At 37.0% G+C, this 26,359-nt stretch overlaps 3 protein-coding genes across 3 annotated transcripts; all 3 read left to right on the top strand.

The window, feature by feature from the left end:
- Positions 1–3,328: 3,328 nt before the first annotated feature.
- LOC126695605 (uncharacterized) lies at positions 3,329–5,951 on the top strand. Its single transcript, XM_050392424.1, has 2 exons — positions 3,329–4,859; positions 5,457–5,951. The coding sequence occupies exon 1, from the start codon at positions 3,488–3,490 to the stop codon at positions 4,658–4,660; it is 1,173 nt and encodes a 390-aa protein (XP_050248381.1). The 5' UTR covers positions 3,329–3,487; the 3' UTR covers positions 4,661–4,859; positions 5,457–5,951.
- A 4,919-nt stretch (positions 5,952–10,870) lies between these two features.
- Positions 10,871–11,272, top strand: LOC126696320 (uncharacterized). The gene has a single exon (XM_050393082.1). The coding sequence runs from the start codon at positions 10,871–10,873 to the stop codon at positions 11,270–11,272; it is 402 nt and encodes a 133-aa protein (XP_050249039.1).
- Positions 11,273–21,739: 10,467 nt separating this feature from the next.
- LOC126695606 (F-box/kelch-repeat protein At3g06240-like) lies at positions 21,740–23,518 on the top strand. Its single transcript, XM_050392425.1, has 2 exons — positions 21,740–23,084; positions 23,303–23,518. The coding sequence occupies exon 1, from the start codon at positions 21,829–21,831 to the stop codon at positions 23,050–23,052; it is 1,224 nt and encodes a 407-aa protein (XP_050248382.1). The 5' UTR covers positions 21,740–21,828; the 3' UTR covers positions 23,053–23,084; positions 23,303–23,518.
- The last annotated feature ends 2,841 nt before the right edge of the window (positions 23,519–26,359 follow it).

The following is a 26,359-nucleotide window of genomic DNA, read 5'->3' on the forward strand; positions in this document are numbered from 1 at the left end:
AACTCTACCACCATCCCAAACCAAAGATGCACCTAGATTCGACAAATGGATTGGATTTGGGTTGGGTTTATCGGCTTATATATCAAATTTAATTCAGGTTAGAAACTCGTATTTATTCATATGTAGATAATAATAATAATAATGTTTTCGTCTTCCTTTCAATACAAATAAGAGACCAAATAACAAATCGCTCAAAAATAAAATTTATAATACTTAAATTTTTAAGTTTACACAATCTATAGTTGACTAATGATTTCACCACCATAAAAGAACGGAAAACCAAGACTAAATGTCATGGACCAAAAAAATTTTTTAGGTGTGGTATATCATGATTTTCATCACTATAAATACTAAATGTGCATGTAAAATTGCGAAGAATGAATATATTGTATTCTCCCATTGGAATCTGATATGTGACAAAAAAAAAAAAAACTTTATAAATGGATTACGTTCAAGTTGATCTAACTAACCCAGAGTTAAGAAGGTTGGGTACGGGATGACCAGTTTTTTTAATTTGTGCGATTAAAAAAAATCCCAAGTCGGTTGAGTATTTTTCTTCGAGTTTAGGTTGGGTTATCGAGTGTGAGTCCAATATTGCAACGTCCAGATGCACCTATGCACTCTACTCCCAAATCAAAGACACACTCAACTCCATCACCACTAAGGGGAGAGAGAAAGGGAGAGGGTGACAAAAAAGAGATAATTGTATAAACTTTTCCGGGCTAAAGGGCATTTACGTGGCCAAATTTTGTCCTTATGATAAATATATGCATAAATTTTAATTAAAAATTGTTATTACTAAAAATGTGCAGTGTAATAGTGTATAATTAAGCAGGTTGGTTAATTGACAAGTTTTTGTTAAGACACCAATTGATTTTTTGTGTAAGCTTTATGCCGATAGATTTTACTAATTGGGCTAGTTAGAATCCATAGTTGAGCAGGATTTTAATGCTCCATAAAAAATGCCAATTTTAAATGATTTGCCACTCAAAATATGAAATACTAACCCTTAAATTTATTTATTTATGATTTTTTTTAAGAAAACGATGAAATTTTGTTATTAATTCATAATAGTCAAAGTTGTACTCATGATTATCAAAATCACAATCTTGGATCTTATAATCCTAAGATCTTACGATCCTACCCCATAAAAATGATCTAGATTAGTGTAGAATCTCATATGGGGTAGGATCCTTATGATCCTAGATGATGGAATATAAGATCCTACGATCTCCAAGGGATCCTATCCTATAAAATCAATTTGAATCGGTGTTTATCATTCATTAACTGATGCATCTGGTTAGGTTTAGTATTCTAATTATTTGCTTAGATTATGGCGTTATAGAATGTTGATAGTTATTTTGATATTTGGTTGCTAATTAAACATTTTTTAAACTTTTGGATACATTATGTTAAAACATTTTTTTTTTTTTAAAGAATCACATTATATTAAAACTTAAGTATATTTGTTTTGTTAGTATATATGTAATGATATATGATATACAAGTTATATCATATTGATGCAGTTTTTTTATATGGATAAATTCATAATTTAGGTGATTATTCAAATATACAAAGTTACAATAAATGTTTTTTTTGTGTGTGTGTGTTAAGTTATAGAATACATAGAATCTTACTATTCACATTTTGATAATCTTATCCATGATCCACCTTTTTAAGATTTTGAAGTAGGGAAATGTTAACGAATGCTCTAAGAGCATTGGCTTATAAACTATTTTTAGAAATATTTTATTAGAAAATGATAAAATAATTAATTTTTGACAGAATTGATGAGAGTTTCTCGGTACTAAGGAGAGCAGCTCCCCTCTGTCTTAGCTCGTAGAATTAGTCGTTTTCCTTTGTGTAAGGTTTTTGAGTCCCTCAAGTAACACTGTTGCTTGTAGGTTTGTTGGGAATTTCTTGTGGGGGTGTGGGAAACACTGAGTGGTTTTGTAACTTTGCTTTGGGTGCGAATGGAAACGCTTACGCAATGTTGGGAGAATTTGTCTCTGAATGATAGGGAAGGTGGCGAATTTCAATTTGACGAGGAAACAGAATGGTCAAGCTGTACTATCGTAGCAAAATTTCTCACAAGACGAGCTTTGAACACAGAGGCTATTATTAGAACTTTCAATCCCATTTGGAGGTCAAAAAATGGTTTCAAGGTGCGTAATGTTGGAAACCACATACTATTATTCATGTTCGACAATGAAGAAGAAGTTGAGAAAATCTTCGATGGGGAGCCATGGAGTTTTGATAAACACTTGGTGATGATCCAACGATATGACCATAGCATACCTGCCAAGGACTTAGTCTTTGATCAAGTCTCATTGTGGGTGCAAGTCCATGATATATCGATCAAATTTCTGAGTCGGGAGGTAGCTGAGAAGTTATGTGAAGCTGTGGGAGAAGTCAAAATAGAGGTGAGCCAAAAGGAAGTTGAACGGGGCGAAATCATGAGAATTAGAGTTCGGGTTAATATCAATCTTCCTCTATGCCGTGGTAGAGTCTTCACACGAAAGAATGGAGTAAAGGGGTGGGTTACTTTCAAATACGAACGCCTCCCCAATGTGTGTTACTGGTGTGGCCGTCTGAACCACTTCGACAAAGACTGTGAACGTTGGATACAGAGTAATGGAACCTTACAGCCAAAAGATCAAGAGTATGGACCATGGATACGTGCTGCTCCATTGCCCACTCACAAAAATTCTATCATTGTAGTCCCAGGATACTATGAAGCGAAAAAGAAAGAGCTTGAGGCGGAGGGAAAGAAGCAAGGGACCTCTGGTTCGAAAGCACCGACAACGGTGGCGCAGACTGAGAGTCAGGGAGGCGGAGTTAATGAGTTTCAGTTACAAAATCCTGCATTTAAGGAAAAAATAAACACGGGTGTTACTGAAATTAATAAGGAAACGGATGCTAGCCTGGATTTGCAGTTAATCGGAATCACAGCCGGGAATAAAGGAGAGTATTTCACGGAGAAGATAAATGAAATTGATGAGGAGTTAAGGAAATTTGAACTGGACAAGGATACGTTGAATGGAGATAATGTTACTGATGAAACACCAAAAAGCCAGGGGTGTGGGATTAATGAGGTGGTGCACGAAGTAGGAAACGAGAAACCAGTTTTGGAATCACGTGACTTGTTAAGTGAGCCAATCCATCACGTGCTCTACCCAAACAAAAACACTAAGCCAGCTGATGTTACGGCCCATTTTATTAAGCCCACTACTTTAGCTGAAGCCAGGAGTAGCCCATAGGAAGAAAAGAAAAATAGAATCAAATGCAAAGAGCAAGGCACGTGGGTTAGATATACACGAGTAACAAAAGCTTCATGTAAAGTTCCAGAAGCTCACCCATCTGATGCGCGAAGAGAGGCGCTGCAGAGCACAGACCCACGCCCTCTCAAACGTCAAAATGCCTCACTTGATGATGTCTTTGTCTCAATCCCTGCGGCGGTGGCTGATGAGCAACCACGCCGGACAGCATGAACGGCCTAAGCTGGAACTGCCATGGCTTGGGGAGGCCGCGTGCAGTCATGGAGCTCAAAGATTTGGTGCAGAAACACTCCCCACAGTTCGTGTTCTTAATGGAGACCAGAGCAAAAGATAAGTTTCTAAAAAACCTTTGTCGTAAGTTAGACTTGAAAAATCTTTTTATTGTCCCTCGGAATAACACTGGTGGAGGATTAGCACTGTACTGGAAGGAAGGCCTCAATCTGAAAGTACAGAGCTCATCTCCATCACATATTGATGCTATAGTAGACCCAGGAGTGGATGACCCCTGGCGAATTACCGGTTTCTACGGAGACCCGGTAACAGCCAACCGGGAACACTCTTGGGCGCTACTCAAGCATCTCTGTCTTCAAATGGATTTACCTTGGCTGTGTGTAGGCGATTTTAATGAAATAGTCAAGGCAGGGGAAAAAATGGGTGGGGCAATGCGGCGTGAGAGGCAGATGGTGGAATTTAGAGGAGCGTTAGATTTCTGTGGTTTCAGGGATTTGGGTTTTGTTGGATCACCGTTTACATGGTGCAACAACCAGTTTGATGGGGTTGTTACATGGATCAGACTAGACAAGGGAGTGGCTACTGCATCTTGGCTTCAAAAATTTCCCACAGTGCGGGTTCATCACATTGCGGGTTCCCTATCTGATCACTGTCCATTGTGGATATGTTCTGATGATGAGACTGTTCGTTTCTACAAGAGAGGTAGGCCGTTCCGATTTGAAGTGATGTGGATGAAAGATGACAGGTGTGAGGGGGTGATCAAGGATGCTTGGGAGGAACAACATTGGGGCAATCCTATCAACAGACTAGTTACAAAGGTTGAAGCATGCTGCACAAAATTGAAAACTTGGAATAGAACCTCCTTTGGCCATATCCGAAGCTTACTAGAGAAGAAAAGGAAGTTACTTGCTCAAGTTGAAGACTTATCAATGACAGGAAGAAATCAGGAGCAACTATGGACTCTCAAAGGGGAAGTGTATGAGTTAATGATCAAGGAGGACGCAATGTGGCACCAAAGGTCGAGGGTGGAGTGGCTTAAGGCTGGTGACCTCAACACTAGCTATTTTCATAGCCGTGCAACCCAACGAAATCGGAGGAACTTCATCTCTAAGCTGAATGGGGAAGATGGTCAGGTGGTTGAGGATGAGTAGAAAATTGGAGAGATGATGGCATCTTATTTTAGTGAACTATTCACAACAGCAGCACCTTCTGACCTTGATCCAATCCTTCAAGGGATTGAAAGGAAAGTCACGCCGCAAATGAATCAAGAGTTGACCAGAGAATACACGGCAAGAGAGGTGGAGGTTACATTGAAACAAATGAAATCCATTTCAGCACCCGGTCCAGACGGTATGCCCCCTATCTTCTTTAAACACTATTGGAACACTGTTGGACCTGATGTCCTCTCTGCTACTCTATCTGTACTTAACTCAGGAATCATCCCACCAAATATAAACCATACATTTATAAGCCTCATTCCCAAAATAAAATCCCCTGCTACAGCCAAAGACTTCCGACCCATAAGCCTCTGCAATGTCATTTATAAACTAATCTCCAAAACCATAGCTAACCGCCTCAAAAAGTGCCTACCAAAACTAATTTCTGACTCCCAAAGTGCATTCCTATCCAACCGACTTATCACAGACAACATATTGATAGCATTCGAAACCTTACACCATCTGAAAAATAAGAGGACGGGGAAAACAGGTTCCATGGCTTTAAAACTAGATATGAGTAAGGCATATGACAGGGTAGAATAGATTTTTCTAGAAAATCTAATGGATAAATTAGGTTTTGCTAGGAAATGGATTGACTTGATTAAATCCTGTATCAGCACTGTCTCCTTTTCGATTCTGATTAATGGTGCACCATATGGTTTAATCCACCCACAACGTGGTCTCCGACAAGGGGACCCGTTGTCATCTTATCTTTTCCTTTTGTGCGCAGAAGGATTACATGCCCTTATTAGGCAAGCAGCAGCCAATGGTACCATCTCTGGAGTTTCCTTATGCCGTGAGGGTCCTAAGGTGACTCATTTATTTTTCGCGAACGATAGCTTGCTGTTTTGTAAAGCAAATAGCCATGAATGCAATTCTATACTGGAGTTATTAGAGAAGTATGAAAGAGCATCGGGTCAAAGGATCAATCGGGATAAAACTCAACTATTTTTCAACTCCAATACAAACCAGCAAGTCAGAAATTCAATTAAGGGCAGATTGGGTGTTGCGGTCTCCCATCAATTTGATAAGTACTTAGGACTACCATCCTTTGTGGGCAGAGGGAAGAAGCAAAGTTTTAGCTACATTCGTGAGAGGATTTGGCAGAAAATTCAAGGTTGGAAGGAGCAACTACTTTCACAAGCGGGTAGGGAAGTATTGATCAAATCTATTTTGCAAGCCATGCCAACATACTCCATGAATTGCTTTAAACTACCGAGAAGCTTATATAAGGACATTGAGTCTCTCATTCGAATTCTGGTGGGGTTATAGAGGAGAGCAACGTAAAACTCATTGGGTGGCATGGAATAAACTTTGTCTCCCTAAATGCCAAGGTGGGTTGGGATTTCGAGACATTGAAAATTTCAACCTTGCCCTCCTTGGAAAACAAGTATGGAGGCTAATACACAATCAGGATTCTCTGTTCTACAAGGTTTTTAAAGCCAAGTTCTTCCCAACCTACTCAATCATGGATGAAGGGGTCAAGACCAAGGGATCTTATGCATGGCAGAGTATACTTAAGGCTCGCCAAGTAGTGGACATGGGATCTTATTGGAGGATTGGAGATGGCTGTAATGTACTGATCAGAGGGGATAAGTGGCTGCCAGGTTTACATCACAGCAAAGTTCTCTCTCCCCAAAATCACTTCCCTATGAATACGAAGGTTTGTGCTTTGATGAATGAAAATGGTACTAGCTGGGATGCTGATCGAGTTAGGGGAGAATTTCTACCTTTTGAGGCTAATGAGATCCTTAGCATACCGCTAAGCTCAAGAAGGTCTGTTGACCGCAGAATATGGAAGGAGACAAAAAATGGGGTGTACTCCACGAAGTCAGCCTATAGGTTACTGACCAAGACAGCAAAAAGCAACCAGCCAGGCACTTCGAATCCGACGGTGTTGAATAGCTTCTGGAACAACATTTGGAAGCTTAATATTCCAAACAAGGTGAAGCATTTCCTATGGAGAGCATGCTCCAAAAAGGAACCTAGTACAGAGGAGAATTCTTACTAATGCAACTTGTGACCTTTGCCGGGACCAACCGGAAGATGCCATTCACGCACTGTGGGATTGCTATGGGGTCAAAGAAATTTGGTGGAAGGAAGAGGTTTGTAAACCATTTCTAATAGAGCGATTTGTGAATTTTCAGGATCTTTTCTTGGGAATCCTTAAGGCTCATGACCCTCACCTAGTGGAAAGATTTGCATTCATTGCCTGGAGTATCTGGTATAAAAGAAATGCAGTTAGAACCGGCTCTCCCTCTCTACCCTATTCAATGATCCATACTGAGGCCTTGGAAAGTTTACAGGAATTCCAAAGGGTCCAAGAAACACCCACGGCTCCTAGCCAAGTTGCTGAACCAATCCGTTGGTACCCTCCCTCATATTCTTGGTGTAAAGCTAATTTTGATGGGGCTGTCTTTCAAGAACTAGGAGAAGCAGGTTTGGGGGTGGTTGTAAGGGATCATGAAGGTACTGTGATTGGAGCTTTGTCTGAAAGAATTGCTCTACCTCCTACTATAGAAGAAGTTGAAGCTATGGCGGCTAGAAGGGCAATTTCTTTTGCAAAAGAACTTGGTCTCCCAAAAGTAATCTTTGAAGGGGATGCAGCAGGAATTATAGACTTCCTCAACTCAGAGGAGGACTGCTTGGCACCTTTTGGTCATATCATAGAGGAATCTAGATACTTGGGAGCAAGCTTCAATGCCTTTGCATTTAGCCATGTAAAACGTTTGGGCAATAGGGTAGCTGATAAGTTAGCTAAGCTTGCTAGAGAGTCCCTCTCACCATGTTGTTGGTTAAATGGCATCCATAGTGATGCTATCAATCTTGTTCTGTTTGACAAAAGTTGTGGATGATTTTTATTTCTCAAAAAAAAAAAAATTTAATTTTTTGATAGTTTTTTATATTTCCCATGAAAATGGTATTAAAACTTTTTTAATATAGTTTATTAACAATTACCCTAAGTGCACCTATTAATATGATTAAAGTAAGTAATATCTCGGTTTTGACAATCTTGGTTGTGCTTCCAAAAGTACAAAAAGCATATCAGTAGGGACTCTTCCAAATTCCCAAACATACAATCCTTTAACTTTAACATCACAGGCTTTCTTAGGTCCTAGCTAAATTGGGAGAAGTTATGCCCTGCATCGGGTATATGCTTCTCCTCTCTCACAATTAATGGGTCCCACTCTTTAGTGGGACCCACTAGTTGTGAGAGAGAGAAAATATATACCCGATGCAGGGTATATTTTTCCCTAAACTGGAGAGCATTATCTATTCCCAATTTCCCTTCTTTTTGCATAGTTAGAGCATTCACATCAAAGATGTGAAAAATGATAAATCCTGATTTTAGCTCTCATCCTCTATAGTTTAGTGTCATCTTTGACACCCTACTGCAGCAACAATCTCATTTAAAAAAATATATATTATATTTCTCTCTCTTCTCTCAATAATAAAATATTTTTTCTCTCTCCCCTTTTCTCTCAATCTAGCTTCTCTCTTTTTTCCATCTCCCTATCTTTTTCTTTTTCCTTCTCTCCAATCTCCAACACGTCTCTTCTTCTCTCTTTTTTTCCTTCTTTCTCTTTTCTTTTTCTTCTCTCTAGTGCCTATCTACTCCCTCTTTTTGGGTCATTCTTGGCATTTTTGGGTTGAGGTTGGAGAGGCTGTGGTGGCCGGTGGGTGGTGTTTGTTTTTGTGGATGGCTGAAATCGAGTTGGGATTGAGATCGGGCTGGTTTGGTTCTAACAAAGGAGCAGAGGAGCATGGTTCGATCTCTCTCTCTCTCTCTCTCTATATATATATATGTGTGTGTGTGTGTGTGTGTGTGTGTGTGTGTGTGTGTGTTTTTCATTGATGTTTGGGGGTTTGTTTGGTTGCTAAGAAAATTAGGAAATTGATTGTTGTTGCTTGAAGTTAATCTAAAATAAAGGGCTGTCAATTTGATGGTTTGTGGCGAGGGGTTTGACAGATTGTGGATGGTGGAGATGGTGAATGATGGGTTGTGAGGGTGAGCATCAGATTGTACAAAAAGAGAGAGGGAGAGAGAGTGACAGAAAGGGGGGAGAGAGAAATCAATAAAAAAAAAATTGAATAGTTTTTAACTGAGACATGAAAATAAAACTTTTGTTATTGGATAAATGGTAAAGTGAGTTGTTAAAATAGGTAAAGTAGTGTTTTGAGATATTAAGTGTCCGTTTGGCACGATTAATTTTGCCAACTTATTTTACTATTCAACTTATTTTTATTAATATTCCTAGACTCCATTACACTTTTTGGTACTATTCATGGATCTTACTATACTATTTCAATTAACTTTTATCTTTACCTACAGTACTTTCAATTAAAAGTTTTCAGTTTCAATAAAATAAGTGAATATTAAACAAACCCTAAATGCTAAAATTTTTTAAATTTTTTGATGCGAATGCTTTTATACACTATGTTAGATATATGCTTTTTATCTCTCACAATTAGTGGGCCTTAGACCTTGGTGGGACCACCATTTGTGAGAGAAAGAAAATATATACCCGGTTATATAGGCGTCGTTTGGTCACCATGTTTAAACACTAGTGTTCAGTGTTTAAACATTGAACACTAGTGTCCAAAAACAAAAAAAAAAAATGTGTTTGGTGTACCAGTCCTGTTCCCTTGTTGTTTGGAAAACATTGTTCAAAAACCAATGTTATAAAACCCATTTTTGAAATCACCTCCGGACAGTTTTTAAACAACAAATACTAGTGCTCAGTGGCAATTCCGTAATTATATTAAACAACAAACACTAGTGCTCAGGTCAGCTTTTTCGTTCTTTGGTCAGTTTTTTTTAAAAATGTTTTGGTCAGCCATATTCTCTCTCCTGATTTATGGGCCCGCCATGTTCTCTCTCCTGATTTAAAATATATTTATTTTATACTTTGGTCAGCTTTTTTTATCATTCAAAACACATATACCAAACATATATTTTATATTTTTTGAACACTGAAAAATGTTATTTAAATCATGATACCAAACACTTTTTTTTTTTCATATTCACACTAAAAATATGTTTTTATACAACACTTTTTAAACCACAGCTTTTACATCTTTTTAAAGAACAATTTTTGAAAACTATGACCAAACGGACCCATACTTTCCCCTAAACTGGAGAGCATCATCTGTTCCCATTTTCCCCTAAACTGGAGAGCATTTCTTCAAGTTCTGTTCAGCCCACTCGAAAAATGTTAGATTATCTTCCAAACGAGGTCATCATCGATATCCCGAAGAGACTCCCTACGGATTCACTCATCAGATGTAGATGCGTTTGCAAGTCATGGTACTCTCTAATCTCCATTCCTCATTTCATCACCACCCACCTTAATTTTAAGGCGTAAATGCTCTTTTCGTCCCTACATTTTGGGGTCATTTCTATTTTGGTCCCTACATTTCTATTTTACCACTTTTAGTCCTTAATCCAATTAATGCTTGTTATTTTAGTCCTTTCCGTCACTCAACTAACAGAAAAAGCTGACGTGGCAAACGGAGTGCACTGTTGACACAGTAAATACTAACGTTGCCAAGTCAGCATAAAATAATTAAATAATAATAATAAATGCCACCTCAGATCCATGTCAGTTTAGAATTTTAAATTTTAATTGATCAAATTAAAAAAAAAGAATTAAAAATAAAAAACACATGAATTTAGATCTAACATCCTCTTCATCAAGAACACAGAAGAGCACAACCCAGAAAAAATCATACAAACCCAGAAAATCAAACACAAAGAACACAAGAAAATCAAACTCAGAAAAATCATAAATGAATATTGTACAAAACAAAATCGATCCACATATATACATAAACCAAATAAAAAAAATAAAAAAATAAAACTTGAATTTAGATCTGGTAATTCGTTGGTTTCTCCATCTTCATCCCTCTCTCTCAAACACAGAAAAGAAACAAAACAAATCTAAAGTTAGGCTTTGAATCTAATAGCAACCCATGATTACAACAATTACAACTAAATCTGAACAAGGTGGAAACCCAGATCAGCAAAATCATAACCCACAATTACATAGACAAAATTTCAGAACTCAAACCCAAAACTTAACCCAGTTTTTTTTCACTACTCCATTTCCTCAATGCCCCACTCTCTCTCTCTCTTCATTCACCATGAACCGTAGAATCAGAGCATCTACCAAACCCTTCTCCTCTTCCTCTCCAACCAGATCTGAGCCTTTCCACTTCCACAACTACCTTAAACCAGGTGCCCTAGCCCAAATCCGTGACTCCCGAATCATCGCCCACCGACTCAACTCACTCTACCTCCTCTCCTCCTCCATCTCTCTCCACCGCACGTCATCTCCACCGTCCTCCAACGCTACCGCTCAACAAACTCCGGTCAACGCCTTCACTGACGATATCCCCTGCTTCTCCGGCAGGATCTACGGCCCGCGCTGTCCCCAGAGGAAGAAGCTCGTGGCGGCCAAGTCTGTGCTTTTCCTCAACCCGATCCCTAACTCGGTCCAAGACTCGCCCGATTCGCTCAGTAATGACATTCTCCTCGCTCATTGAAATGGATTACTTTGATTCTTAGTCAAAGATTTTTCATGTTGTAGAGAGGGTTCTATATGTAGTTGTTTCTACTTTGTTCAATTATATGAAAAAAATTTTGGGTTTGGGTTCTGAAATTTTCTCTATGTAATTGTGGGTTATGATTTTGTTGATTTGGGTTTCCACCTTGTTCAGATTTGGTTGTAATTGTTGTATTCATGGGTTGCTGTTAGATTCAAAGCCCAACTTTAGATTTCTTTTGTTTCTTTTCTGTGTTTGAGAGAAAGAGAGATGAAGATGGAGAAACCAACGAATTACCAGATCTGAATTCAAGTTTTATTTATTTATTAATTTGGTTTATGTATATATGTGGATTGATTTTGTTTTGTACAATATTCATTTATGATTTTTCTGAGTTTGATTTTTTTGTGTTCTTTGTGTTTGATATTCTAGGTTTGTATGATTTTTTCTGGGTTGTGCTCTTCTGTGTTCTTGATGAAGAGGATGTTAGATCTAAATTCATGTGTTTTTTATTTTTAATTCTGTTTTTTTTTTAAAAAAAAAATTGATCAATTAAAATTTAAAATTCTAATCTGACATGGATTTAAGGTGGCATTTATTATTATTTTATGCTGACTTAGCATTTACAATGAAATCCCACAAAATACAAGGAAATAAATGAAAGCAATTACAATACTTTTTTTTTATGGAATAAAGCCAACATAAAATATAGTTGTAAATCAAAATTTTATAATATCTCAAGAAGTAAAGAAACAAGAGCCTTTTATACTTAGGACAAATAAGAAACCCTAAAAACGTTTTAAACACATAGGGCTGAGTTGGAGGAATCTGCAGAAAAGCAATCTGCTCGACGTTCGATCGGTCGAGCCTAAGCTTCGATCGATCGAGCCAGGCCGAAAGCCACACTGCTTTCTGCTTTACACTCGATTCCAACTTTACATTAACATACAACTTTGAGCTAGTTTTAAACACTTCTAAACACATTGTTTTGATCATGGTTTGCCAACAATACAAATTAGAGTTCTAAATACATAAAGTCCTAAACTTTAGAACCTAACAAACTCCTTCTTTGGCAATCTGTGACAAAACACAACATATAAGCTCAAAATTTACAAAATGAAAAAGCCCTTTACAAAATAATGCTCATAAACCAAATTCAATCCTAACTACTATCCATTAGTTGCAAGTGTAGACAGCAGCTCAATTGAATCAACCTGTATATTTCCTGAAACACTAAACAAAATGCATAACCGCATGTGTGGAAATAATACAAGTAAACAAAATAACTTCTTGATTTCAAACAACACACAAATAAAGACATATATCAATGAATAACTCATAAATATAAATCAATAAGCAGTTTGAAACAAGAAACAAATAAAGAACTAACAAAAACATAAAACTCCCCCTAACATGAATATCCATCAAAAATAAGGAAAGAGCTAAAAAAGTTAAGTACACAGTGAAGCACCTAGATACAATCTAAAAACTCCACAAGCTCCAACTAAAAACAAAAAAAAATCTCCCCCTAAGCAAAAACTCTACAAGTACTCTACAAGTACTCCCCCTTTTTGTGACGGAATGCCAAAGGGCACACAAGATATCCATCATCAAAAGGGAGGTGATCTAAACTGCGCCAACTCCGCACGCAAGGCACGGATCTCATCAAGCACGTCCACCAAAATCTGTCCTTGAGCCGCTTGAACGGTCAAGAGATGATCCAACGTGCGACGAATGTCTGAATCATCCGTAGCAGTCGGTGGAGGAACAGCAGCATCAGCATCAACAGCAATACTTGAAGGCTCAGCAGCATCTGTACCTGTAGAAGAGGGAGGAGGGAGAACACTACTAGATGACGCACCTCTAGGACGAGAAGGAGGAACCCTCAACTGAGCAGCCCTCTGACGAAGAAAGGTGGCACCTATAGGAGCTATCACATGAACAGGCTCACCTGATGGAAAACCCATGGTTTTAAAAACCGGTACGATGAAAGAACCGGAAAAGAGACTGATTAACGGTTTTCTGGTCGGACCGGGGTCCGACCGATGGTCGAACCGGTGACGTCATAAATAATTTAATTAATAATTATAAAAATAAATAAATAATTTTATAACTAATCATTTTAACTGAAAAATTAAACAATAGTAAAACATTAAACTTTGGCTTATCAACTTTTAAACACCATTGAACACAATTCAACCAAAAAAAGAAAAAAACATATACAAACATTCATAGCCTACAAGTCTACTATAAAATATTTTAGTTATTTTTTAACCTTTCAAATAACAAAAAATAAGTGCACCATGAGTAACAATATCATTGCCCATTTGATATTTTTTCCCCTCCACACATTCTTGATTCTACGTATCCCAAGATTCCCAACAACCACACATTTTGAAATTACTTCCACACGTTTTGGTCCAACAAACAACAATAGTACCCACCTCACTTTTTGCTTTTTACATTTCATCTCTTTCTTCAATACTCTCTCTCTCTCTCTGGCGTGAATAAGTGCAGTGCAAGATGCAAGAGCAGCAAAAAATAAGCCTCAGCTGAAGCAGACAGGAAAGACGCAAGGCAAGAGCAGCAAAAAATAAGCCAAAATAAGCTTCAGCTGAAGCAGACAAGCAAGATGCAAGAGCAGCAAAAAATAAGCCTCAACTGAAGCAGCCAGATCATTACAAATCTGCTTATCTTTGGGCTTCTTTGATTCTTTCTCAACATAATATAATAAATCTGATTTTTTTTTTTTTTTTCTTTTGAGCAAAAGGTAAGTAACGTAAATATGATATTTTTGGTTTACTGTAAGTGTCTTAGGCTTCAACACTTCATACTTGAAAGAGCATTTTTAAAATCAAAATCTCTCTTCTTAAATCTGAAATAACATCTCTCTTTTTAATTTTTTAATTTTTTTTTTTGGGTTAACAGCTGAAGTATTTAGGTAGAAATGCTAAAACCGGTTTAACTGCACCGGTTTCCGGTTATACCGGTTGAACCGGCGGTTTCACTGTTCATCCGGTTTTTCTTTTATTTTCGGTTTTAACTAGTAACCGGACCGGATTAAGGTCCGGTTCCCGGTTGAACCGGTTGAACCGGCCGGTTCGGTCCGGTTTTTAAAACATAGGGAAAACCATCTAAACCCAAATAGAGCAGAATCCTATGAATGAAAATAGGATGAATCAGCGCATGCCCTACGGCAGAACTCCTATGAACCTCGTTCAAAGAGCGAAGGAACAAGTGAGGAAAACTGATAGACGCTCCAGAAGCAAAGGCGTACAAAAACACACATCGCTCTAAAGGGATGGTGTGGAAGTGAGAGATAGGCCACACGGAATGACACGCAATCCTAAAAAGGAGATAGGCAGTCTCGGTAAGCTCAGCGGACGTGATCCGAGGATCATAACCCCACTGGATAGATGACCCAGTGATGTAAGACATGACTACATCTAAAGAGGGTGACTCATCATAGGGATAGACAGCATCCCGAACTACTGGCACCCCAAGAGCCTCAGCCACCACCCGAGGGGTAATGGTGAACTCTACACCTCGTATCCAACTCCTAACAAGGGTGTTGGAATCATAGATGTGGCAAGAGAGATTCGAATAGAACTCTCTAATCAGGGCGGTCAGAGGTGGATGATCTATCTGTACGAGAGGCAACTAACCCCTAGACTCAAAATTAGCCCTAATGGCCGGATCAAGCGCATCTAACACAACAGCTCGCTCAGACCAGATCTTACGCCTACAGTTCAAGGTGTCATAGGCTTCTCTACACTTATCATTCTTAAACAGCTCTACTCTAGGTGGAGACTCAGAGGAAGTGGAAGTGGTCCTATTTGCTCTAGTTTTCCTAGGCATGGTGCTAAGATAAGAATCAAAACACAAAGCGAAAGAACAAAACCACAAAACAAAAACCAAGGGCAGACTGCAAGTTAGCACAAAAACAAAAAAATCAAAATCTATATGATGCATGAACAAGTTAAAATGTCATGATGCATGTGCTAATGCAGTGAATTGAGTCAAAAAGATTCAAATTACAAAAATGGCTCGCACATAAAGGTTTTTAACACAAAAACCCCAAATTAAAGAAACCACTTGATCAATTTTTTAAAAAATTGACGAATTGATCATTGCACATGATAGAATAACAATAATAATGACCAATTACATCAATTGGAGAAGCCAATTTCATCAATTTAAACCTAATTTGACAAAATCCCCAATTCGGATCAAATTCAAAACCCTAGAATTTTCAATTTTTCAAAAACTACCAAATTGATCAAATTAAATCATAGGGAACATCAATATAACATCATGGCACAAAAACCCATTGATCAATTACACAAGAATTGGCTTGAATCATCAAAAACCCCAATAATTTTGAAGATGGCGAAAATACCCATGAGAATGCATGAAAAATGCATGAAAATAAGAAATAAACTTGAAAACAAAGGGCAAAAGGGTCTTACCGGCTTCTAGGGACAAAAACCTTGCAAGAATCTTGAAGGAAAACGACAAAAATAGATGGTGGAGCCAAGAGCCAACGCGGAGAGAGAGACGAACTTGAAAAAGTTTGAATAGTGACTTTGAAAAAGTCCTATTCTGCCTTTTTTAAAAACCAGAAACACGAGTTTCGATCGGTCGAAAATCAGCCTAAACCGATCGAAACAAACAGAGGCTCCCTTTCTCAAAAAATTTAAAATTTTAAAAATTTCGATCGGTCGAAAAACAGGATGGACCTATCGAATCAGGCAGAGGCTCACCAAATTTTTCTGGAAAAACACAATTTTTGAAAAACAAAAAGATTTAACTCAAAGCATTGAAATGTAAGAACAAAAATGCATGAGTATGAGATGATATGTTTTTCCAAACAAGAATTTTAAACCCAATATCCCCAAAAACAAAATTTTGCATTCTCCACAAATTTTTAAGCAAGAAATTTAGTTTGCACATAATTCAAAGTGATTGCAAAAACTTGGTTGGTCAGACCATAAACACACACAATAACATGTACAATGTTTAGCAACGAGTAACTCGTGTAGTGTGTACGACTAGCAAAGACATGAGATACATGTGAGATGATATGTGAATAGCAATTAATCACAAAGTCTACAAAATTCATCACAAAGAATTTTAAAAGAGACTATCACCTAAAGAATTACATCATATAACTCCCACATCTCGTAGATCATAAGCTTGCAATCATGTAAGTTTCTTGTACTTATGCCTCATAATATACATTCCAATTTTAAGTTTATTGTGAGTTTGGCTTCAAGCCTAATAGTACACACCAATTAGATTTTAAGAATTAAGCACTTTAACCGAGGCTTCACCTTATGTTCTTTTTGTGCATGTGCTACACTTTCTCGAGCACAAAATCTTATGATATGCACTAAGGTGTTCATGATTGGCTAGTGAACAGTGATGAGATGGTTATTTATGCCTTTCTCTAAAAGTTCAAGTCCGTCATTAAAAAAAAACAAGTGACTTCAAGATTAAGACATAGTAATCAAAAACTATACACATCTTTCCCACACAACATGCACTACAAATCTTCAACTAGTAGAGTGCAATAAATAAGCTCATCAAAGCTAAACAAGGTACAAACAACATGTTATGTGAAAATATTTTGACCAACCTTGTTCTCAAAAACCAAGAAGAATAGTGCAAAAACAAAATGTGCTTCTTCTTTTCCTTTTTTTTTTATTTTTTTATTAAAAATAAAAACACCTAGAATGAAATGCATGAATGTTATGCTATGCAAATCCTAGAGACAAAAAACAAAAAAAAAAAAAAAAAAAAAAAAAAAAAAAAAAAAAAACAAAGAACAATGGTCACAAAGGGTAGAGCAATGAAGCACAAGGACCATAAGGCCAAAGACAGATTAGGGACACAGAATCACACCAATCACTTGACGAATAGTCTCAAACTTACTTCTATCAAGAGGTTTGGTAAAAATATTAGCATTTTGACGCTCTGTAGGAATATACTCAAGACACAATTTTTCTTTCAACAAGATCCCTAATGAAATGATATCTAATCTCTATGTGTTTAGTCTTAGAATGCTGAATCGGGTTCTTAGATATGTCAATAGCACTAGAGTTATCACAATAAACCACCATAGTATCTTGGGATATCTCATAATCTGTTAAAACCTTTTTCATCCAAAGAAGTTGTGAGCAACAACTTCCAGTAGCAATATATTCTGCCTCGGCAGTAGACAAGGACACAAAATTTTGCTTTTTGCTTATCCAGGCAACAAGGTTAGCACCAACATAAAAACATCCACCAGTAGTGCTTTTTCTATCATCAGCATTACCAGCCCAATCAGAATCAGAAAAACCAGCAAGAGACAGATTTAACTCTTTGCTATAAAATAATCCATAGTCACAAGTTCCAGCAACATATTTAATTATTCTTTTTACAGCATTTAAGTGTGAAACCTTAGGATTAGACTGAAATCTAGAACACACACCAACACTAAAAGCAATATCAGGCCGACTAGCAGTCAAATATAACAAACATCCAATTATACTTCTGTAGAGTGTAACATCAACAGACTCACCTGATGGATCATTTGTTAGTTTTGCATTAGCGGCCATTGGTGTTCTAGCATGGGCAGCATGGTCCAGTCCAAATCTCTTGACTAGATTCTTTGCGTATTTAGCTTGGTTGATGTAGATTCCTGAATCCGTTTGTTTCACCTGTAATCCCAAGAAATATGTTAGTTCACCAACCATACTCATTTCAAACATTGCCTTCATTTCATCTGTAAAAGAATAAGCAAGAGAGTCATTAGTAGCACCAAAAACAATGTCATCTACATAAATTTGAGCTACAACAAAACTATTCTTATCCTTTCTTATGAAGAGAGTAGTGTCTGCAAATCCCCTTTTGAATCTGTGCTCAGTAAGATATGCAGTCAATCTATCATACCAAGCCCGTGAAGCTTGTTTCAAACCATACAGTACTCTCTTCAATTTGTACACATCATCCGGTCTATGAGGGTCAACAAATCCTTTAGGTTGTTCAACATAAACTTCTTCTTACAGCATGCCATTCAAGAAAGCACTTTTGACATCCATTTGATATAACTTGAAGTTTAGATGACTAGCTATAGCCAGCAATATCCTAATGGATTCCAATCTTACTACTGGAGCAAAGGTCTCATCAAAGTCAATCCCTTCCACTTGAGTGTAACCTTGAGCAACAAGTCTTGATTTATTTCTGATGACAGTGCCATGTTCATCTGACTTGTTCTTGAAGATCCACTTAGTTCCAATTACATTCACACCTTTTGGTCTAGGAACTAATTCCCACACATTATTCCGAACGAATTGATGAAGTTCTTCATACATAGAGTTCACCCAATCAGCATCTTGAAGTGCTTCATCTACCTTCTTCGGTTCAAATTGGGACAGATAGCATGAGTGTGTAATTACACTTAAGGCTTTTGACCTTAATCTCATATTGTCATTCAGACTTCCCAATATATTTGAGGAGGGATGATTCAGTCTTACTCTAGAGGAAGGACCTTTAACCAGAGATCTGGATGTACCTCTCTGTTCTGATGAAGGACTAAACTCATGTTGAACCTGTTGAGTCTCATGAACTGGAGTGGATGGTTCAGGACTTGATGGCACAGATATTGCATCATTCAACACCATTAGTTCCTCATCACTATGTTTCACAACATAATCATCTGGGAGAGAGTCATTAACCTCCATTGGCTTATCTTGAACCTGAGTAGTACTTTCTAGATGTGCTTCTGGACATACTTCATCATTGATCACAACATTTGAAGATTCCATGATAGTTTTGGTTCTCAGATTGTACACCCTATATGCCCTACTAGTAGAGGAGTACCCTAGAAAGTACCCTTTATTACTCTTAGCATCAAATTTCTCTAGGTGCTCTCTATCACGTAGAATGTAACAATCACTACCAAAAATCCTGAAATACTTGACAACTGGCTTCTTCCCTCTCCAGAGTTCATAGTGAGTCTTCTTGGAGTCAGGTCTGAAATACACCCGGTTTAGTGTATGGCAAGCAGTGTTAACTGCTTCTCCCCAGAAAGATTTTGGCAATTTTGTATTGTGTAACATCACACGTGCCATCTCTTGAACGACCCTATTTTTCCGTTCAACTATTCCATTTTGTTGCGGTGTCTTGGGTGATGAAAATTCTTGATGTGTGCCCTGTTCATTGCAGAAAGTAGCTAGCTTGGTATTCTCAAATTCTCTTCTATGGTCACTCCTGATTCTGGCTACCACTGTATCTTTTTCAACCTGCAATTTCTTACACAGATGTATCATCTTCTCAGGAGTCTCAGCTTTATCTTTCAAGAGAACTACCCAAGTATATCTGGTAAAGTCATCCACAACCACTAGAATGTATTTCTTTCCTCCCAAACTCTAAACTCTAGCAGGACCCATAAGATCAATGTGTAGCAACTCCAGAGGTCTTGAAGTTTGAATACTAGCCACAGACGGATGTTTAGATTTTATCTGTTTACCTATCTGATATGGTCCACATATGCATTTGTCTATCTTCTCAAACTTAGGTAAACCAACAACAGCATCACATTTTGAAATCTTTTCTAACTGCTTATGACTTGCATGCCCCAGCCGTTGATGCCACAAATCAACTTGATCAATCTTTGCACTAAAACACTTGTTGCTTATGCTTGGTGTCAATCCATAACAGTTGTCCGCCGTTCGTACACCAACACACATACAGTCACCTCCACCATCAAGTATTTCACATTCATGCTTAGTGAAGAGAACATTTAGTCCATTATCACAAATCTGACTGATGCTGAGTAAATTTGCCTTTAGTCCATCAACATACCAAACATCTTCAAAGACCGGTAACCCTGGAATGTCCATAGTTCCAATGCCTCTGATGACAGATTTGCTTCCATCTCCAAAAGTGATTGTACCAATCTTTTCTTCAAAAAGAGTCTTGAATAATCCTTTGTTTCCTGTCATATGCCTGAAACAACCATTATCCAAATACCAAAGACAAGAATCACGTGCCTTTAAGGCGGTTAAGGCAGTATAACACAAATAATTATTACCACATATGATAAGACCAAGATGTTCAAGAAAAGATTTAACACACTCAACAAGAGACAAACATACAAAGTAAGCAAGTTGAAGAAGAAGCAGAAAGAATTTCCAAAACTCCATACCAAAGGGTCAAGGATCAGCTCAGTGATCAAAAGATCAACAACAAAAGAGCTACCCGCTCTGATACCACTTGACAGTTTTTAGACCCCTTAAACAATCGAATTAACCCTAGATAATTAGCCAAGTTGTTACTTAGTCAAATTAACAAGTTTAGGTTAACACAAATATATCATATCATGCATAGCAGCGGAAAATAAATAAGACAAAGATATGATCACCCAGGAAACCAAACCGGTAAAAACCTGGGGAGGATTTGACTTAACTATCCTCAAGGTAAACTTGAATCCATTATCAGAAAGAATCGAAGTTCATACAAAAGGACTTACAAGCACCCCTGCTCGACTTCCTAATGCTACCAACCAGTAGAACTTACTGACACGACCACGTGCAAGCTCCGAATCCACGGACTCCTTCTTTCTTTGGATTTCACCAGCTACAAGCACCCCCGCTTGTGTATTCTTTAAATTTTAATGACAGCAACTGTTTTGATCATCAAGGTTTAGAGAATATATCCTCCTTGAAAACCCTAAATTTGTGTAAAGAAAAGCTCCTCTAGATCTCATAAGAGATTTACACAAACCGCAATATGAGCAACACTAAAACGTGATTAGGGTTTGCCTTTTATACTTAGGACAAATAAGAAACCCTAAAAACGTTTTAAACACATAGGGCTGAGTTAGACGAATCTGCAGAAAAGCAATCTGCCCGACGTTCGATCGGTCGAGCCTAAGCTTCGATCGATCGAGCCAGGTCGAAAGCCACACTGCTTTCTGCTTTACACTCGATTCCAACTTTACATTATCATACAACTTTGAGCTAGTTTTAAACACTTCTAAACACATTGTTTTGATCATGGTTTGCCAACAATACAAATTAGAGTTCTAAATACATAAAGTCCTAAACTTTAGAACCTAACATGGGGTTTGATAGATTATGGGTGGTGGAGATGGTGAATGGTGGGTTGTGAGGGTGGGCATCAGATCATACAAAAAGAGAGAGGGAGAGAGAGTGACAGAAAGGGGGAAGAGAGAGAAATCAATAAAAAAAATGAATAATTTTTATTTGAGATGTGAAAATAAAATCTTTATTATAAGATAAATTGTAAAGTGAGTTATTAAAATAGATAAAATAATATTTTAATATAATAAATACTAAAATTTTTAAAACTTTTGATGCGAATGCTTTTATCCACTGCATCAGGCATATGTTTTTTCTTCAATCTAAAAAAAAAAAAAAAGTATATGTTTTTTCTCTCCTATAATTAGTGGGCCTTACTCCTCAAGAGAGACCCACCATCTATTCCCATTTTCCCCTAAACTGGAGAGCATTTCTTCAAGTTCTGTTCCGCCGCAGCCCACTCGAAAAATGTCAGACTATCTTCCAAACGAGGTCATCATCGATATCTTGAAGAGACTGCCTGCGGATTCACTCATCAGATGCAGATGCGTTTGCAAGTCATGGTACTCTCTAATCTCCACTCCTCATTTCATCACCAACCACCTTAATTTTAATCTTTCCAAACCCAAAACCCAACACCAACTTCTCTTTCGCCATTTCGACCATAATCTCCACAAACACCGCATCACTCTGCACTCCTCCAATGACCCATTTCCTCGCAACCATTTCTCCAAGTACCTTAAATATAGCTTCTTAGCCATTCATATAAGTCACCTTTGTCTCGACCGCGAAGTAGAAGATAAAGGCGGTTTCTTCGCATACCCATCAGATTTCGTTGAGTTAGATTGCTCATACGAACGCATCAACCAAATTTCAACAATTGTAGGCTCATCTAACGGCTTACTTTGTCTCACAGATCGATATCGAAACGATTCCCAATATCAAAATCTCTATGTTCTCTGGAACCCTTCTATTCATAAAGCGATTTTCCTTCAGGAACCTGACTTCAGATTAAATTCTAACCGTCACTATGCACTTTCTCACGGGTTTGGATATGATCCTGCAACTGATGATTATAAATTGGTGAGGGTTGTGTACGTTGATGGCAGTGTTCCGCCTCAGGTTGAGATGTACACCCTTCGCAGTGGCGGGTGGCGATACCTTACTGCCTCCGGTCCTGCCAATGTAATTGCTGACCGGACCTTATCGGTTTTCATGAATGGAGTGGTTCACTGGCTGGCTCAAACTTCAAATGGTGAAGGAAATATTCGAAATTTGATTGTGGTGTTTGATATTGGACATGAGGTATTTGATGAAATGCCTGTGCCTAAGAGTTTGGAAGGGATGGAACATTTGAACATGGAAGTTGCTGCGGTTGATGGGTTGCTTGTGCTTGTCCCGTGTAATGGAAATGTGGGGGAGGAATCTTATAGCATTTGGGTGATGAGAGAGTATGGAGTAGTGGAATCTTGGACTAAGATATTGGATATTGACGTTGGAGTAGGATTAAGGAGGGTGGTAGGTTTTACAAAGAATGGTGAAGTTCTAGTGATAAAGGATGGAAATTTGCTTTCTTATGAACCTAGTAGCCAAGAAATTTTCAATCCTCACATTCGAAGTCGAACTGAGTCCTTTTATTTGAATACTTATGTGGAGAGCCTTGTTTTGCTGAATGGAGCAGATGGAGAGTGAGAAGGCAGGTTAATTCGTCTAGTGTTTGTGAGGTAAGATACATGAAACTAGTTTTAAATATAATGCTAATTTTACACTAATACAGAATGCTAATTAATCAAATTGCCGCCTAGTTACTCCTGCCTCTTTTTTGTAGTGAACCTTCAGGGTGCAGCATATACATATTTACATTCCTCAATCAGAATGCTTAAGTAATGCTAACATTGTGGTTATCCAATATCTCACACTGTTTACTTTATTTGCATGATAGGGCAAATTGATCAGCTGTGACTAAGCATGAAATGATGAAAAGGTAACCTATTGATAATAGACTGCAGTGGTTTATGGTTTATTGGATTTGCTTAAACTCTTCTCATGTTATATATAGAACTGTATCAATTTTTATTTATTTTATTTTATGAGAAAGAGTTGTATCAAAACTCCAAAGTAAATAAATCAAATATATCATCTAAGTTCATTTTTGTTAGCAGAAGTTGATAATGAGTTATATATATCTCAAATGACACTCCTTGTCCTTAAAAAAGAAAGGTGGAGGGTGTACTCAGATTCAATACCACCGTATAACTTACCAAAAAATATGAGGAAAAAAAAAAAGCCGCACTTAATTTGTTTCACCTATGTGCCTTTGTATTCCTAGTTGAAGTTAATGAATCATGCTTTGCTCATGTTGGAATTTTTAGGTTAATTCTTGTTTATTTCTAAATTCTATAGAGTATGCTTGTGAAGTTATTGCTCCTACCTGTCACTTTTTTCTTTAGACATGAATTTAAGCATCTCGAAATTTAATTTGTTTTGATCCATCTGGATTCTGATGGCAATATTTAGATTGTGTTTGGATTGCGCGTTTGCGCGTCCACGTTTTTTCTTTCTGCGTTTTCCTTTTTTTTTTTTTTTTTTTTTTCCAAAGTTGCAGTTGTTGACCAGGTTTTCTATGAACAGTGCTTCTGTATACTGTTCATGGACCCACAAATTACACCTTTCAGCAACTTTTTCATTAAAAATGGGTCCCACAGCATTATTTACACATTTAAAAATTATTTCGCTATAGTGTTTTCAGTTTTAGCAAAAATAAGTTCAATCCAAACGGACCCTTAGTGCCGGTTTGGATCCAGCTGAAAGTCAAGTTTGCGTTTTACTTTTTTTTTTTTTTTTTTTTTTTTTCTGCACCGTTTTTGTTTTAGGGGGACAAGAACACTGTTCATACACTGTTGAACACTGTTCATATACTGTTTGACACTGTTCACGAGTTAAAAAATATTAAAAATGGGTCTCATGATACTATTCACATATTTAAAAATAATTTTGCTAGTGTGTTTTCAGTTTTCAGTTTTCAGTTTCAGCAACAATAAGTTCAATTTAAATGGACCCTTAGTCTCATTTAAGGGTGTGGCTTTCCTCTAATACCTTTCTAACTGGACATGTCCTTTTATTTTAAATATATAATGACAAGTGATAGTGAGTCATAATCTCCACCTTTTATTTAATTAGTGGGTGATGTGACAATCTTTCATTAAAAAAAAAAATTCATTTTTAAAAAGTACTAGAGGTAAGCCAAACCTCTTATTTAAAATGGCAAATGGGATTTTGGCCTCATTTGAAGTGATGGTGATTTGTGAGGAATTGGAACCTAGTCATATGGTATATACTTGGCCCATTGGAAAATTGATGGTGAAAATTTGACCTCATCTTAATGTTGGTGGGGATATTGGAAGTTTGGAATTTCTAATGTAATTTTTTAAAAGGTTATTTCAAGATAAATTATGTCTGGCTTTGTGAGCTATTATCACATTAAACTACTTGCTTCTATTAGATTTGTGCTCCTAATAATAGAGAGAGTTTTTATATATTTTATTTTATTTTTTAATTTTTAATTTTTATTTATTTATTGAGTTTAATTATTGACATCGTATTTTGAACCTCTGCATTCTCATTTTTCATTCTTCTATTGTCAATTGTCAATTTTCAATTTGATAATTTGATAATATGGGGGGGAGGGGATTTGAACTTGGTTATATCCTAATAAATGAGAGCATGTCATGTCATTGAACTATAAGGTCCTTGACGTCTTCTGTTATCATGTCAAAGATTCATTATCTATTGTGTAATTTTGATCTTCATCTTGTGAACTATGGATTAGTTACTAAGTTAATTGAAGCTAGAGAATGGGAAAAAAGTTGTAGGCTAAGCCATTTGAAGATTGGTTGTATTATGTTAAGATTTAGAGATGAATTACGATAGGTAACATGTTAGCATATTGTAATTTTGAGCCATGATGGTTTATAATCTAACTATTTATGATTCCTCTTATATGGAAGGATATACACTTCGTCATCTTTAAGCTTTTATGGATACAAAAACTGACTTGCGCTCAAGTAGAAAATTTTTCTAGTTTACCTAACACCCAGATAATTCTTCTTTTTTGTTATTTTCAACTTCAGAGGCAATTTTTCTTTTTGAAAATCTCATTCAATCTATTTGATTCATCCAAACATATACCCAATGCCTCTTATTTAAGTTTAACCCTTTTTATCTCTTCCTAGAATATCTTAGCAATTTTCAAAGATTTAGGTAATTCTTTAAGAAGAGTTTCACATACATCAATTAAATCTATAGAATCATTTGTCTTTTTTATTTAAATTTTTGCAACCATGAGTAGTAAGGTCCTTAAAACTATCCATGACAGTAAAGAACATGGATCGCACTCAAAACAAATAGTCATATCAAAGTGTATCTGCTCTGATAACAATTGCTAAGGTTTTTCTAGACTCGTGCTTGATTTTACAACAGAATTAATTAACTTTAAATAATTAACCAGTTATGAATTTAGATTAATTTCCAGGTTAATTGCCATAGATTAAATATGTCCCCAATAAAGCAATAAAATAGTAAATTATGTGGAAATAACAAAAGACCACAGCTTTGAATCCACACGCAGTGTAGTACTTACTAACATGACTACACGCAGCTATGAATCCACATAGTCTTTTACTATTAAATTGTATTACACGAATTCTCCACTTATGAGTCCAAGAAAAACTCTTGAAGGTTTAAACTAGCAACTTTGACAAAGATTGGATTGCTTTATGGCTTCAAACAAGATCTACATTGTGGTAGCAATAACTTCATGTTGATTTTTCTCTATTTTCTCTTGAACTCTAACATGTTGAATAGGTGGAGGTTTAGATTTACACTCTAAAAAGTTTAGGGTTTTTGCTTCTCTAACCTCTTCATAAGTCATGCTTAATGGGCCTTTATATAGGCTCTCCATTAAGGCTACAAAAACCCGTGTGTACAACCGACTAAATAA

The sequence above is a fragment of the Quercus robur genome, chromosome 8 (genome assembly GCF_932294415.1).
Source record: "Quercus robur chromosome 8, dhQueRobu3.1, whole genome shotgun sequence".
Taxonomy (NCBI): Eukaryota; Viridiplantae; Streptophyta; class Magnoliopsida; order Fagales; family Fagaceae; genus Quercus; species Quercus robur.

Bases quoted from the DNA above. Each gene is read 5' to 3' on its own strand.
- LOC126695605 (XM_050392424.1), top strand. From the start codon at position 3,488: ATGAACGGCCTAAGCTGGAACTGCCATGGCTTGGGGAGGCCGCGTGCA.
- LOC126695606 (XM_050392425.1), top strand. From the start codon at position 21,829: ATGTCAGACTATCTTCCAAACGAGGTCATCATCGATATCTTGAAGAGA.
- LOC126696320 (XM_050393082.1), top strand. From the start codon at position 10,871: ATGAACCGTAGAATCAGAGCATCTACCAAACCCTTCTCCTCTTCCTCT.